The sequence below is a fragment of the Melospiza melodia genome, chromosome 21, assembly GCF_035770615.1.
Source record: "Melospiza melodia melodia isolate bMelMel2 chromosome 21, bMelMel2.pri, whole genome shotgun sequence".
Classification (NCBI taxonomy): Eukaryota; Metazoa; Chordata; class Aves; order Passeriformes; family Passerellidae; genus Melospiza; species Melospiza melodia.
In genome coordinates, this window is record NC_086214.1 from 9577031 (window position 1) to 9592675 (window position 15645).

Below are 15645 nucleotides of genomic sequence, written 5' to 3' on the forward strand. Positions count from 1 at the left end.
AATTAAGAAGCAATGTCAAGTGGTCTGGGCATTTTTACAAGGAAAATGTCAAAACCTCAATGGGGAAGAGGGATAGAAAATGCAAAACCACAAGAGCATTTAATACTGGATCCATTGACATAGAAAAAAATAAGATGAATCTGCTTTGTCAAAGGAAAACCTGCATTTATCCTTGCTTTTCTTTTGCAGCCCAAGCCCTACCATAGGTTGTAACTAATTTCCTCCTAAAATACTTTGTATCTGTGCATCAAACATGTCCAAAAGAAGCTCCTTGGAGAAAAGTTACAAATTAATCCTCCCCACCCAAACCAATCTGTTCCTCCTCAAAGTAACAGAGGCCATGCACAACGCTTCACTGCCAGGATTTATTTTAGAGGTACATGAAAAGAAAAACACATGAGTATAAAAACATTTCCAGTGATTACAACATCCAATTAAAGGTGTTCTAAGAAAAGAGAAATTTCATCAGAAATTGCATCATTACAGGTCATGGAATAGTTTGAAAAGCTACCATAGGTAACAGTAGTAAACAAAAGTGCCTCTGTGTGCATAATACTGAAGAAAGAAGTGCAGAGTTGTGTGCAGCATCCTCCTCACACACAAGCAGCTCCAATCCCAGCTGCTGGGGGCATTTTCTGGGAAGTCCTGTGGTTCAAAGGATCAGTTTACAAAATGCAGCTTCTGTGTCCAGTGACAGAGGGGTCTCAGCTCCCACAAGCACAAAGGATCTCGAGGGTCTGGCCCTGCAAAGAGGCTGCATGGCTCCCTCTGAGCTGCTCCTGCCCAGCAGATGCACCCTGCTTAGAAGAAACTGGATCTTGGTCCACAGTAAATTGCCAGCTGTGGGCTGGAATTCAAAGCCCACTGCTCTTTGGGGTCTCCACAGAATCTCCTTGCATGGAGAATGGTCAGAGAGTTACACCAGTGAAACCAGAGACAGCTCAGGAACTGCAGGAGGGACTGCAGTTCAAAGCAGGGGTTTGTCTGATGCCCTAATTGCCAAGAGAAGTCACATATCTGGAAGATTCAGTGCAAAACAAATTCTTGGGAGATCAGTATAAATGGGCAAACTGTTTCTAATATGGTTCCAAAGTGTAACAGGAATGTACAAACTGTAAACCTCAAGGCAGTGTTAATCCATGCAATGAACACAGTATCCTCTGAACCTGCCCTCACTACTCACCAAGTATTGCCAACAGCAAGCATCAAGCTGAGATACAACTAAAACCTCCAGAGGCCAAGTGTTCCTAAAGCCCCCTGAGCTACCTACCCTGAAACCTATGGCAGAGCTTCTACAGGACACAAACACCTGGACCTCAAAAGGTTTTGTACAGTGAATGATACAAGCAAAACAAATATCCTATCAAGCTGTTAACTTTCTATCTCAAAACAACCCTGAAAAAAATAAGGCTTTGAGAAAAAGAGCAAAAAGGAATCCACTCAGTTGTGAAGCAGAATTCCAGCATGAACATCCCAACACTCCTTGCTTTTCCAGCTGAACCAAAGCTGCTCCTTTCCATCCCTGGGGGAGTGAGGAGGGACTGACTGTGCTCCCCACAGCTGGGGGGGAGCTGTGGGCACAGAGCAGGGGACACTCCAGGTGCTCTGGCCCAGCACTGCAGTCTGATTCTGTGGAATGTTTCCCATCCTTTCCAAAGATCTCTATTTCCCCATCCAGAAACAAGAGCCTTTCAGAAGCTAACTACCTTTCAGGTTCCCAAAGATACAGGAAATTTCTATTCCATCTCCACCCTCAAGTGCACAGGATACACAAAGGTCTGAGCACCTCTAGAAAAACACAAAGTTTGCAGACTGATTGTTATAAATTGAAGATATTTACAATTTTCAAAGATTATGCCAAATAATCAACCATGGGCTGCTCATCTATGCTAAAGCATTTCTCAACTTCTGCAAATTCCCTCAGAAGTTGTGGGATCCTGGCTCACTCCCAGCCAGGGACTGGTAAAAAAATGGGTTTATTTTACATTTTATAATGAGGGGAGTGAAGGCAATGGGCAAACTGCTTAATTGTTTTATAAAATAAGAATTTCAAAAATCAGGAATAGTGCATTTTGATAAATGTATTGCAATTTGGAAGAATCAGAAATTGAAAATCCTACAAAGAGTTTTTCAGTAAGGCATGAAGAGAAGGACCTACCAAAGGAGACTTTACACACTCCAAAGATTTTGTTTTTCATGTGACCTGCTGTCACTGGTGTTTCCCAAAAGGTAATTAGCTTACATCTGAAAGTCAAATAAAATTTCAAAACAAGCTAACTAGCTGTATCTAATAAATAATTTTTAAATAACTTCATTTAACTCAAGATTTGGAAATCAATTATTAAGTGGTTACAGCATAGTAAATATTGCATTGTAAATAAAATATCCTCTACAAAAAAAGGAACAGGCCTAAAAAACCTATTAAACATTGCAACCTCCTTGGGTTAAATCATTGCATCAGAAATGTCTATCACCTTAAAACACACAGCATTCCTTAAGTGCTATTTTACAGTTCTCATCCAGTGCAAGAGAGTCACTCTCCCCAGAATAAAAATAACCATTTCCACAATAAATTATCTTCTACGAGCTTCCAAAGTTTCTGAACATTCCTACCTGTCTCACTCCATCTTCTAAGAGCAAAAGCTTACAATCACTAAGACATAAAGAATCATCTGACAGCTGAACCAGGACCATTAAATGCCCTTTCTATTTTCAGAATCACCATCTGATTTTGGATTGTCATGTTTCTGCAGCCAGCTGCACTCCTCCTCTGGCACATCGTCTTCTATGGGTGTTTGGCAAGACTGAATCTAGGAGAAAAACAGGATAAAAACCAAATGAATAATTCAAAATCACTGTGTTGCTCTGTATTATCCATACCATAATATAAAGATGCTGTAACAGGTACTCAGAGCAAATTCTTTTTAGCCAGGATACATCCTTTTAAAAATTCCTTATTCTGCCACTTTCCCAAGGATTAACACAGTTCTGTTCAGATGCATATGAAAACAAATGAAGTAATAAAAATTAAATAACCACATCAACATTAATCAATGCTTCCTCCTAATGTATTACCTGAAAAGGTTCACTGATGCCAACTATTGAGTGCAGGTTATTGCTATAATAACAAAGCAAAAATTCTCCTCCCATCTTGGGTATTTCTGAAGCACTCATGTAAACCTGGCAAGAATAAGAACAGGCAATGAGCAATTTCCAGAGCAAAAAAAGTTTACAAAAAAAGCCCTTCAGGGCACCATCAAAATCAGTATTTGCTATTTATAAGGACGTTTTAAAACATAAGCTAAAACGGATGGGGACAGAAATAACTCAGGAAACCATCTGAAAATTAAATCAGGGAAGAGAAGGAATATCCTTCACCATGTCAGGAGGCTGGATTGGTTCAGTGACAAGGGAGAAAGGACCCAGAGTGGCTGGAAGGGAAGGGCCAAAGGCAGAGAGCAGCAGAGGGAGTGGAGCTGCCTCCTGGTGGCAACAGCAGAGAAATCCACAAGCTTGGTTTGCTCCTGTCCCAAGAAGCCACCGTTCCCAATTTCAACTTCTATTTGCTCAGATAAGCATCTCTGGATATTTATCACTTGCATCAAAATAAGGTGTTCTTTGTTTTTTGGGGTTTTTTTGTTTGTTTTGTTTAAATCACTACTAGAAGGCTTTGTAGCAGACAGCAGTTTTTAAAGAGGGACCAAAACATTCAATAGGAAGAATCAGGAAGAGGGATCTTAATAACATTGTTCTCAATTAGCTTTAACTGGGAAGAGAATACAGAACTCCTCAAGTTGAGGGGAAGGGGATATGGAACAGACCTTCAGTGCTACTCTATGGAAAACTACATTAAAAAGAAATACAACTGACTTCTTTGCTGTCACTGCAGGAAGAAATTTCATCATCTTGCACCCAAGCATAAGTAACATAATCCTTCACATGCCTGAAATTCACCTGCGGAGAAAGATACAAACTATCAGCTTCCTGATGGAAACAAAAACCATACTACATGAAAAACAAAGTTGTGAGAGATGTTTACTGTTTCACTGAAGTAATTAAAACACTCTAAGGATCAAAACATTTTGGGGACATGCACACATCTTCTGTTTCTGGGAGGGTGGGACTGCTCTGGTCTCTCACTCTTCCAGTGACTTCGATTTTTGTTGCATCAAAAAAAATTTTTGTTGCATTTCCACAGCTTTTGCAACATTTTACTTCAATAAACAACCAGATTATTTTAGCAGAGAATTTAGAGGATGCGGAAGAACTCACATGCTGCAGAGCTAAACTGTCAGCACACGCAAACTAATGGCAATCACACAACTATTTCACAGAGTTCTGCACCAGCAAGAATCATGCTCTAAAACTCCCCAGGTGCTCCTGCAGGCACATTCCCATCTTTGGTGAGGTAACATTACCTGGAAGAGCCCAATCCAGTCCCAAGCACTGCTGGGGAACTCAGGCACTGCGGAGTAGCGGATGAGAACGTCGTGCTCTGCACACCACTCACCCTCAGGACTCAGCACAACCAGGGGCTCTGAGACAAGAGGCTTCATCTACACCAAAAAACAGAGTTTAAACTCAGTCAAGCCTGTCATTCTTTCAGTTATTCTTCTCTTCCACAACTGGACTCTTTAACTGACTGGAAATAACCTGACAACAATTTGCTGCCTTCACTATGATCAGAATGAAGCAGAGATTATGGTTTGGGAAATCAGCTGCTCTAAGGCAACACTGAGTAAAAGAAACTTTGTCTTAACATAACTGGGAAGCACCTCAAGTTTGAAAGTTCCTGTGACAGGTTTGTGATCACTGATGCCATAGCTCATGTGACTGATGTAGTTATTCAGAGTAACAGAAATTTGGTTTTCCTCTTCAGGGAATTCCCCTTCTTTTGATGCCACCTTGCTGAGATTTTTCAGTTTCCATAGGATTCTGTCTGTCCATGCTGGCTTTCTTTTCTTCTCACTGCAAAAATGTAAGGTGAAAAGTGAAATGAGCAGAGAAACAAGCTGCCAAAAGCTAAGAATGCTGTGCAAAATCTACTCAGAGTTCAAAGACTGTGAGATACATATTAATAAAAGGAGGCAATCATATCCAAGCTTCATTTTACAGCTCTGATTAAAGGGTTTTACAAGCAATGTTTCCTTAATTTGAGCTCCATTCAGCACAGATCATGGATTCTGAAAGAGGAGTAAAATGAAGGGGAGAAGGACATTTCAGTGGGTTAGTTGGCTTCATACAGGAAATGATACTTTCTCCTAAAACCCTGTAAAAACATGCATGGATTTAGAGATAATACAACAGCTGTCCCAGGCTCCATACAGATATTCTGAGAAATGAGGGTGCAAACATAAGGAATGTGTAGGAAGAGTTTGAATGTTGTTTGAAATTATTCAAGATGTTTGAGAGCAAGTTTCCTTTAACAACACGAGACAGGACAAACTTGGGTAGCTTATGGTAACCACAGGTGCCACAGCAAGGCTTTATTTAGAATTCTGTAAATTGTACCAGCCTGCATTTCAGGTTTGCAAGTTACTGCTGTCTCATAACAACAGGCTTTCAAAATTCCATAATCAAGGATGTTGTGCCTGCAACTGTACTTACACAATGCTGAGTTTCCTTTTAAATCATAAATTACATCAGAAGGCATGAGCCCTCTGTGGTTCTCTCTGTAGTGGGAAGAAGGCTTAACAGCAACTCTCTGGATGGGTAGATCACTTCAAATTGAAATGGAGAAAAGATCATACCCTATGGAAGGGGAATTAGAATGGACTGGATTGGATTATGAAAGTTAAAAGCAGGATGTGCAAGGAAAACTGTCAGTTTAATAACTTTAAATATCAAAACCAAGGCCATTTAGTTCAATATTCAACATAATTTTGTTTTACCCCTTCCTGCCTTTAATAAAGTGGAAAGATTTGAAATGACTAAGGGCCCTTATCCCTTACTGCAGTAATTCTATAAATGGACAGAAATCTTTAGGAGATGCCAGATGTCTGCTCTGCTGTGCAGGAAATACCAAAAGAACAGCTTAAGGTAAAACACTCCCTGTTTCAGAGAAAATGGAATATTAGATGGGAAAGAAACCCTCAGAATTCACACTGAAAGAGTGTGAAAAATAAAATTCTCTGGGCTTCAGTAAAAGCAACTGCAGAAATAAAAATTAACTTTTGCAGGGTGCTTGCCTTGAGGTCTTGCTGCTCACCCCACCTGAGCAAAGTCTGTCTGGTAGCTGGAACAGCAGCAGGATGCACACAGAATGTGTAACCACACTTTTGGTTCTCTAATCAGCCAATACAGACAACCAGGCTGTGAATAATTTGTATAATGTCTAGGTTTGGATTATTTAAAGTATATTTTTAAGATGGATTTACTGCTGGGCCCATTACATCTTGTTATATTAAATTAGGAAGTAAAATGTCTTTGGGTCTACATAAATAAACTTCCAATATTAAGTGCAACAGCAGAGTAGATAACACTGCAGCTTTCAGGCAGGTTAAGAAAATTCCTAAAGAAAATCAGCTGTCATCTGATTTTCAAATATTTCACAAAAATCAGAGCAAAAGCTCAGGTGGAGCCTTGTTTTGATTCTGAAATATTAAAATCACTACAAAATTCAGAAAGTTCTCTTCTTACTTAAACCAAAACAGGGACTTCTGTTCTCTGGAAGTAAAGAAAAAGATCATTACAAAACCCTGTTTGGACAGGAACTTATCCTTCTGTGGAAACATAAGACTAATACTTAACAAACACACTTCAATATCACAGAGAAACTTTGGAAATTTCAGATACTCCACCTTCAACTTAAATTAATCAATAAAGACAAATATACATTAATATTCAAATAGCAGCATATCAAATAAAATGCTTTAACAGAGAAGGGAAGCAAAAATGTCAGACAATTATTATTTTGCTCCTTTTTGACAACCAATGAGCACTTTTAGGAGGAAAGAACAAAACAGAAGCAGCTTAAACAAGTGCTCATTTATTTTGTTAATCTGGTCTTCCCAAAAAAGCAGCTGGGTTGTTTCATTACTTCCCTCATACAATCAGCAGATCCCAGCTTCTTCAGCCAAAAATATTCATTTATACAGATTTGATCAATCCAAGCCTAACAGAACAGCTCAACAACCCCTCAATAGTACACACAGGAAATTCAGGTTTGCTGATTACTAAAGTGATATTTAACCAAGCACCACAGTCACTCTCCTGTTCCACATCTAAACTCATTTTATCTTTTACCTTGTGTCATAGACCTCTGAGAAAAGGTCAAACTTGTAGGTGGGCTTAAAGTGCAGAGGACCCTCTTTGAATTCCTTCAGAAATTCTTCCTTCTTTTTTGCCATATTTAACTGCAGAAATAAAAAGTAACTTTTAAATATTCTGTTTAAAAAAATCAGAGCTTAAAGGATGATTGGAAAAGCATCCTCTAAGAATTCAACATTGCAGTCAGTACAACATTGGAAAGGTAAATTCAGAAGGGCCTCTTTGTTATAGCCAGAACTCTTGACACAATCCATCTAAAAGTTTAGAGGCAATTCTACCCAAAACATCCAGAATAATGTTGTCTTAAAAAGAATTATTGGGAGAGGAGGAGAGATAAATGTGAGGAACAACTGACAAGACAAGAAGTTCAAAGAAATCTTCAGTCAAATATGAGTATTGTAAATGAGTAAGAAAAGCAGAAAAAGTTTGCAAAGAACATGAAGGGCTTATGACCACCTCATGTTCCACCTCATGACTGCTCTGAGTTTGTGTTCTTTAACAGAAATCAGAAGCTCAAGGTGTAATTTAACTACCACGTTGTGTTTGTGTGCATTAAAACTAAAATCAGACTCCCAAAGAGACTGAGCCAACCCACCTGGTCCTTTTCCCAGAGCAGACTGAAACGTTTGTTATTGATTGATTCTCTGACAAAGTGTATCCCATAATCTGCTATCCGGAAGTTTAGGTCTCCAAACCAGAAGAGAAGCCTTAAAACCAAACCAAGATGCATCAAACAAGGAAGATTTATATGAATCTACTAACTCAAGGGAAGAATTTGACAGAATGTTAGCCATTACACTAATTAGGTGCTCTAATCACTTTTATTACTTAATGCAAACAGCTTTAACACAAACATTAAGTAGCTATAGATAAGCTTACAAAGGGGCAACCTGCTGCTAAACAAAAAAAAAAAAAATTGAAGTAATTGAAACACTAAATTAAATCCCTTGCATTCCTGCTGCTTGCTTATTGCTGCCTGAATATTAACTTCTGCATCTTACATCTCTGAACATTTAACAGCAACCTAAAGGATTTTTGGTATAAACAGGCTTTAGCTTCTAAAGCTTTCCTGCATGACATGTAGTCTATATGCTAACAACTGAATGTAATTAGAGACTGGAAGAGAACAGTCTTGTAAAATAGACATCTGTCTTTCAGGTTATCTTTTCCTCCCAGAGTTCAGGGTCAAGGCTGAAGGGACATATAAAATAAAATGATGGATGAAAAATCCAAACCCAAAACTCTTCAGTGCAAGAAGACATAAATAGATAACAGATAATAGATAATAGATAGAAATAACACAGAACTGAGTGAACAACTCACTCATGATCCCAGGGACTTGGAATACTATCTCCTTCAAACTGCATTTCCAGAATTTTCTCAAAGTCATCCAGTCTCTGCTCAGTGTTCTCTATGTGAGCTGGCAGGTGGCAGTTCACGAAGCAGATCGTGCGCCCGAAAAGGGACAGGCGGACGCTGACTCCTCCTTTGTTCCCCTGCCATGGGAGATGAACAACATTCCCTGAAACTTTCCTGCAAATGGAACTGACACCACCTACAACCTTTTAAATCTTGCAATTAAGATTTAAATCAGTACCATTTATTTCTACACAACTTGCTGCGCGTCAGCAAATAAACTGAAATCTGAAATTCCGGTCTGTGCTGCACATGAGGTTCAAACAAATGAGTTTGCTTGTCAGGTAATTAATTTTTAATGAAGCCACAGCCTCCCTGTGCCAGCAGGGCCCATGGAGAGGCACAGGGCACAGCAGGGAGCAGTCCTTACCCAGTAGCCGAAGAGGCCCGTGCGGGTGTAGTGGGTGTGGATGTCCCGGATGAAGGGAAGGTGCGCGTGCCTCACAAAGATCAGGAGCAGCAGCCCCTGCATGCGAACCGAGGAGAGCTGGGAGACAGAAAACAAGCAATGGTCACTTCCAGGAGTTCCTTGGCTTTACCTCACAGGAGCTTTTAGGTGAAGAAGGCCACAGCAGAAGTCATGCAATTCCCTCACCAAGTCTGGCCTCAATACTGGGACACAGTAATTGCAGATTCACTTCAGGTGAAAAACATATTCCACATAAACAATTCTGATCAATTCCTCAGCAGTTCCAACATTATATTTCACTCTGAAGTCACCCTCAGAACATGCACCTGCCCAAACCTCTTTAAAGTCTTTGTCTCACCAACCTCTTGTTTCTGCCTGTAAGAATCCTGTTCATGAAGGACCAAATCCTTCACTTTTCATTAAAAGCTTTAGAACTCACACCTACAAGTCCCCCAACAGCAGCAGCTTTTTCAAACTGAAGCACCCTTGAGCAGATCATTAAATATTCTAAATGCCTTCAAAAGCACAGCAGTCAATTCCAGGCATCTGCAAAAACAATGAGCTGCAAACAGCAGAAACTCCTGCCTTGCAGTGCCTGTAAAATCTCATTTACCAAACACTTAGAGAGCACATAAGACACGGGGTTTTTGTGGTTTGGGGTTTTTTTGGTTTGTGTGTGTGGAAACTGTCTAATAAAGATGTTCTTCATTGAACATTTATGGACTTTACAATGATCCTGGCATGAGACACAAAATTCATTGTGTTTTAATGATCATGGTTCAATTTAAAATACAGGCATTGAAATACATTAACTGTAGTTCAATTTTATGCTGGATTAATTTAGAAAAAAACTGCATTAGTATAAATCTGACTATTCAACTGCTGGAGAAGCACAAAAAATTCAGCCCAAAATTTAAAACAGAATTCCTCCTTTGTCTCCCTATCTACACAATTAAACTATTTCAGAATATATTTTAATGTTTTCATTGTCCTTGAACCCAACAAAATACCCCACAGAACACTGAAACAATGGACTGCAATCACTAATGATGCATAAATATTTTAGTAGTCAGCATTCTCCTTCCCATAATCACATTCATGAGGCACCAAGATCTTCCAGTCCCTTTATTATTTATTTGCTTTATTTCACTTTGCTGAGTCCCCAGAGGTTTCTCAAGATCCCCAGGACCTGAACACAACAAGGCAGCACTGGAAGCAGGACCAGTCCCACCAGCCCTCAGAGCCAAATCAAGCACAGCCCTTGCACAGAGGGAACAGGATCCTGGTGGGAGAATGGACTGTGACCAACAGAACACTCTGAAAACAGAGCCTGCTACTGAGGGGACAGAATGTCCCAAGGGTGACACCTCTCCCTCAGCACAGGTCAGCCAAGGGGGGAGTGCTCCTCTCCTGCTCAGCCAAATTCCTGCCTGAGTCCTGGGCTGACCTTTCCTTGCTGCCTGCTTTGATTCTGACCCGGCCTGACAGCTCCCCCTTATTACTGCAGCCAATCGAGTCCTGCTGGAAGCCATTAGGGGGCAGCAGCCACTCATTAGCGTGCTCCAAACTGCCTCTGGAATAAATGAGAATGCAAAATCAGCCAGGCGTACCAGCAGGAATTCTTTTAACTGTGTGGATACAGGGCCTGAATGTCAGCCCACGGCCAGATTTGGAATTTTTATCAGCAATGACTTAGGCCAGAGTGAACAATGTGGGTTTTTTCCTTTTTGTAATTCCCAATGGGTCCTTTGTTTTGTTTAATTATAATTAAAAGAACAGCACAACTACTGAGTCTGATTAGCATGCAGATAATGCAATCACCTCAGCAAAATCAGCCAGAAATAGTGCTTGGTTTAGAAAATCACTACAAAAGGCTTTTAATTTCTCTTTACTAGAGAAATCCAGGATATCTTCCTACATTTACTGTTGGCATTATTAAAATATTGAGTACTTTAGCTGCTCTTATGTCCCTGATATAACCCCAAAATCTTATCATTTAAATTCCTATATAATGCTATAGGTCTTCAACCAAAAAATCAAGTCCTCATGTAAATATATACACCCATTAAAATCCTGTTTTACACATATGGAATTTACTTTCACCTGCAAATAAATTGGAAAAAGAAAAAAAAAAAACAAGATAAAGGAGTCTTACCAATCTTAATGAAAATCACTACAAAAGGCTTTTAATTTCTCTTTACTAGAGAAATCCAGGATATCTTCCTATATTTATTGTTAGCATTATTAAAATACCCAGTACTTTAGCTGCTCTTATGACCCCAAAATCTTATCATTTAAATTCCCATATAATGCTATAGGTCTTCAACCAAAAAATCAAGTCCTCATGTAAATATAAATATATACACCCATTAAAATCCTGTTTTACACATATGGAATTTACTTTCACCTGAAAATAAATTGGAAAAAAAAAAAAAAAGAGACAAGATAAAAGAGCCTTACCAATCTCAATGAAAATCACTGCCATTGCTTGGGATATTTATAGTGCAAGACTACATTAGAAGCATCACAATACAGTTCCCCAATACTGCACAGAGCAAAAAACTTTTCTACAAACAAGAGAGAGATAAAGATATTGTGGCCACAAGAAATCTGCTGTTCAGTATGAGTTGACATGACATGAAAAACAGGAAAACACAGGTGTGATGAAGAATCACCTCTACCATATGTGTACCTATGGAAGTGACAGACACCTGCAAAAACACCATCAACTTCTCTTTTATGGATAATCTGAGGGAAAAAAATTAAGACTTTTACTTCAATGCTGTGACATTTAAGAGTGATGTAAATAATTACCTTGACATATCCCAAGGGAGACAAGACAGTCATGAAAAAAATGCTCCATGGATCATCAAATGCCAAGTCAGACAGAAATTTTGTGATTCTTGAATTCACCTCCTGTAAGCTGAATACATCACAATTACTCACACTGCACCAGTTGGTTGGGACAGAATTCATAGGAACTTTGCAGAACACAGACCCCAGAAAATTCTTGCAGTTCAGTTCCTCATTCAAGCAGTTTAACCCACACACAGACCTAACACATCTGACACTGAGTAAAACAAAATTAAAGGAGGTTATATACACCTGAAGATAGAGTTTAAGACAATGCCAGACCCAAGATGTGTTATAAAACCCTGATTGTCAGGACTTCAGAATTTCAACATAGTTTGGAAAACACAGTGGCAGATTGTGCCTAATGTGCTTGCACTAAGTCCCTTAAAACATGCTGAATTTCCAACAACTTTCATATCAAAATGAACAAGCTAACAAAAAAAAAACCAGCAGTCCCAACTTTTTGCGTGTTTAGAAGATATTTTGCATTCTGTCACTACACAGCAGCAGCTATAAATCTATAGCTATAAATCACAGCAAATAATAGCAACTGCTATAAATCATCTCTGCTCTAAGTTAGTCAGACTAAGTTAGTCTTCACCCTCTGGTAGCAGTAGTGTTAAACCATCTCCCAGGCAGTGATTCACACCACACAGTCCAAAACAGACCATGCTGAGACCCAGCAGTTTGGCAATAAACTCCCAAAGCAAGTTCTGTCACATCACTCACCCTATAACGTACATGTCCGTGGTGGGTTCCAGCGAGTTGAGCTGAAGCAAACTTGTGACATCAGGAGGGGGAGAAGCTGTGCCCACATTCCAGGTAACTAAATGTAATCTAGAAACAAACAGAAACCACACAAAACCAATGCTAAAATTGAAATGTGGACAGGCAACCAACTCTAAGAACATTCTTGAGTTGATGAAAAGCGACAGAAGTTCTATTTGCCGGCCCCATCGCTGCTACAAAAACAACCAACTGCAAAACCTGAATTCTTGCCCCTTATCCTTCATCTTTCTGCCCCAGATGAGGAAAGCCTCATCCAGAGTGCGGGACACCTCCTCGTGGATCTCGTCGTCGGAGCTGATGTCCTCCACGCAGGCCATGAGCTGGGCCACCCTGTGCCGGAGCTGCAGGCGCCCGCTGGAGCCGGTGCTGCTCAGGCTGCCCGAGCGGCTGCGGCCCCGCTCCGCCTCGGCCAGGGAGAGCCCCAGGGCCGCGTCCTCGCTGCTCAGCGACGCCATCGGCTCCCGCTCACCGCTACACCCTGAGGGACTGGCCCATTAAAGCCAAGAGATTGATCAGGGTTCTCCAGATCCAGCATTCAAAAGGACAAATGGAGGTGTGCAGCAATGCTGGAAAAAAAAAAAAACACCCTGTGGTGTTCCCACCGGGCTGTTACAAAAGCTGCAATTCACACGGTGAATTGGTTTTTTTTTTTCATAATAGATTTAACGTGGTTAATTCGACGAGCTCAGGGTTTAAAAGAATTTATTGTTGATTTGAATCGATCATGTGCCTGTCTGCAGGCGAGGAGAAATGTAATCTCCAGCTCCCAAAAGTTCTGAGCAGAACCAAGCAAAGACACTGACTCTCAACATTCACGTCACAGCTGTTTCTTTACAAAATGGTTATTTTGGTAATAGAGCTTCTAAAAAGAGATTCACTTTATTGCCAGTCTTGTTACATGACAGAGAGGCTTAAAAGAAATTGTTAATTTTCCATCATCTTAAGAGCTCTATAATGACCTTATAAACACTGATAATTAGTGAACCCCATCAATACACCCATTATTAAGGCTGTGGTTTTATCCCACAATCAAATGCCTGCTCAAGGTGACGTATACAGAAATGGATACAGAAAAGCTGGAAAACAACCTTGCACAATAGATTAAAATGATACATAATTTTCCTCACTAATAGGGTATCTTTGTAAGGCTATGCTGAAGTCACACAGAAGCTACTCCAAAACAAATTTCTAGGGGAAAGAAAAATGTAGGTAGGTGCAGATCTAATTTTGCCACCGGAGATGGCACTTGGGAACACTCTCCAGTCACTAATTTTGTAAGACAATTACCTGATTAAACAAAACTGAAATAATGTTGAAGCCATCAGTCATTACAGACAGAAATTCAATTCCTCAAGGTGCCCAGTGACCACAGCACTGACAAAAACAATCTCAATGGTAAAAACAAACACTGTCCTAAATACAAGCAACCTACTAAAGTCATTATTTAGCATCACCGCTGCTAATGCTCAAATGACTCAATAGCGGAGAATTTCTCAGGGTCACAGTGCTCATAATAAAGCCTTCAAAGGATTTTTAAGACATTTGAGCTCTTGTCAGCCTTGTTAGTTTGGCTGTTTAAATTTTCCTGTCGCAGGCTGTTACCCAAATCCCATCTAAGCAGGTTTCTGTAGGGAAGGGATCGAGTCCGGACAGGACACCGACAGAGAGTGAAGAAACATTGTAAAAACACCGTAAAAGCAGAAGTTCGGTGTTTACTCAAGCTTGTTCTTCCTCAGGGAAAGTGACAAGTTCTTGACAGCCGGTCTGTGACAGAAGTGCAGATGCTCGTGCCCTCACAACACATTAACAGAGCTCCGGGAAGTCCCAAACACCCCGAAATGCCCCATAAACCTCCCTGAACCACCTTCCACACCACAAAATCAGCTTTTCTCCTCTATTTCATATGACTACGCCACGCCGCCAGTTTGTGTAATTCTGCGCTAATAAGCAGGCACACAAACACACACAAGTTTCGCTAATTCTCGCTCATTTACGTAACCGCTCGCGGCCACTTTTCGGAGCCGCCCTCAGCCCCGCGCCCCTCCCGCGCCCACCACTCACCTCAACTCCTTGCTGGCAAGGCCCGCGGTCTCCATGCCCGGGGGTTCTCGCAGGGAAGCGCTGCCCGAGGGACGGGGAAAGGGCCGGCGGAGCCCCCGGCTCTCCCCTCGCTCGGCCCGGCCCGGCCGCGGCCTCCGCGCCGCCCTCAGCGCTCCGCGCCCATCGGCGCGCGTGACGGGGGCGGGCACGCGCCGCGCCACGGCGCCCCCTGGCGGCCGGGAGGACCCACAGCGGCCTGAGGGCGGCACCGAGACCTCCGCGTCCTCAAAAAATCCCCCCAAAAACAAACAAAAAAACCCCCAAACACCCAACCCCCACAAAACCCCCCAAAACAAACAAAAAAACCCCCCAGAAAATCCCCCAAAAAGCCCTTAAAAAAAAACCCCAAAAAACCCTCCAAAAAAACCCCCACAAAAAACCTCAAAAAAACCCCAAAAACAAACCTCAAAGAAATTCAAAATAGTCCAAAAAAGCCCCCAAACTCCACCCCTCAAAAAAACCCCAAAAAACCCCCAAAAAAACCCCCAAAAACCCCCAAAACAAAAAAAAACCCAAACAACCCTCCAAAAAAAACCCCCCCAAAAAACCCCCAAAAACCCAAAAAAACTCCAAAACCCCCAAAAAACCCCAAAACACATCCCAAAATCCCCAAAAAGTCCAAAAACCCCCCAAACCCCACCCCCCAAAAAAACCCCCCAAAATCCCAAAAAAAGGCCAAAAAACTCCAAAAACAAAACAAAAAAAGCCCCCAAAACTCTCCAAAAAATCCCAAAAAAACCCTCCAAAAAAAAAAACCCCAAAACCCCCCAAAAAACCCCCCAAACCCCATCCCCCAAAAAAACCCCAAA

General features: G+C 41.0%; 1 protein-coding gene across 4 annotated transcripts; it reads right to left on the reverse strand.

Moving 5' to 3' along the window:
* Nucleotides 1-351: 351 nt before the first annotated feature.
* Nucleotides 352-14938, reverse strand: INPP5K (inositol polyphosphate-5-phosphatase K). Of its 4 annotated transcripts, XM_063173627.1 has the most exons (14): nucleotides 14798-14920; nucleotides 12935-13302; nucleotides 12677-12784; nucleotides 11909-12017; nucleotides 9056-9172; nucleotides 8593-8765; nucleotides 7865-7976; nucleotides 7246-7355; nucleotides 6640-6666; nucleotides 4776-4968; nucleotides 4419-4556; nucleotides 3871-3954; nucleotides 3076-3180; nucleotides 352-2810 (listed from the first exon to the last, which is right to left on the reverse strand). In XM_063173627.1, the coding sequence occupies exons 2-14, from the start codon at nucleotides 13189-13191 to the stop codon at nucleotides 2694-2696; spliced, it is 1650 nt and encodes a 549-aa protein (XP_063029697.1). In that variant the 5' UTR covers nucleotides 13192-13302; nucleotides 14798-14920; the 3' UTR covers nucleotides 352-2693. The 4 variants fall into 4 exon arrangements, with proteins under 4 accessions (XP_063029697.1, XP_063029699.1, XP_063029698.1 ...); XM_063173629.1 differs by lacking the exon at nucleotides 12935-13302 and having other exon boundaries at nucleotides 14798-14938; XM_063173628.1 differs by lacking the exons at nucleotides 6640-6666; nucleotides 14798-14920 and having other exon boundaries at nucleotides 12935-13063.
* Between the last annotated feature and the right edge of the window lie 707 nt (nucleotides 14939-15645).

Coding starts and splice junctions, on each gene's coding strand:
- INPP5K (XM_063173627.1), bottom strand. CDS start 13,191: ATGGCGTCGCTGAGCAGCGAGGACGCGGCCCTGGGGCTCTCCCTGGCC. Junction 12,018..12,676: donor ACGGACATGTACGTTATAGG/GTGAGTGATGTG, acceptor TGATGTATTCAG/CTTACAGGAGGTGAATTCAA. Junction 4,557..4,775: donor CAGGAACTTTCAAACTTGAG/GTGCTTCCCAGT, acceptor TTTTTGGTGTAG/ATGAAGCCTCTTGTCTCAGA.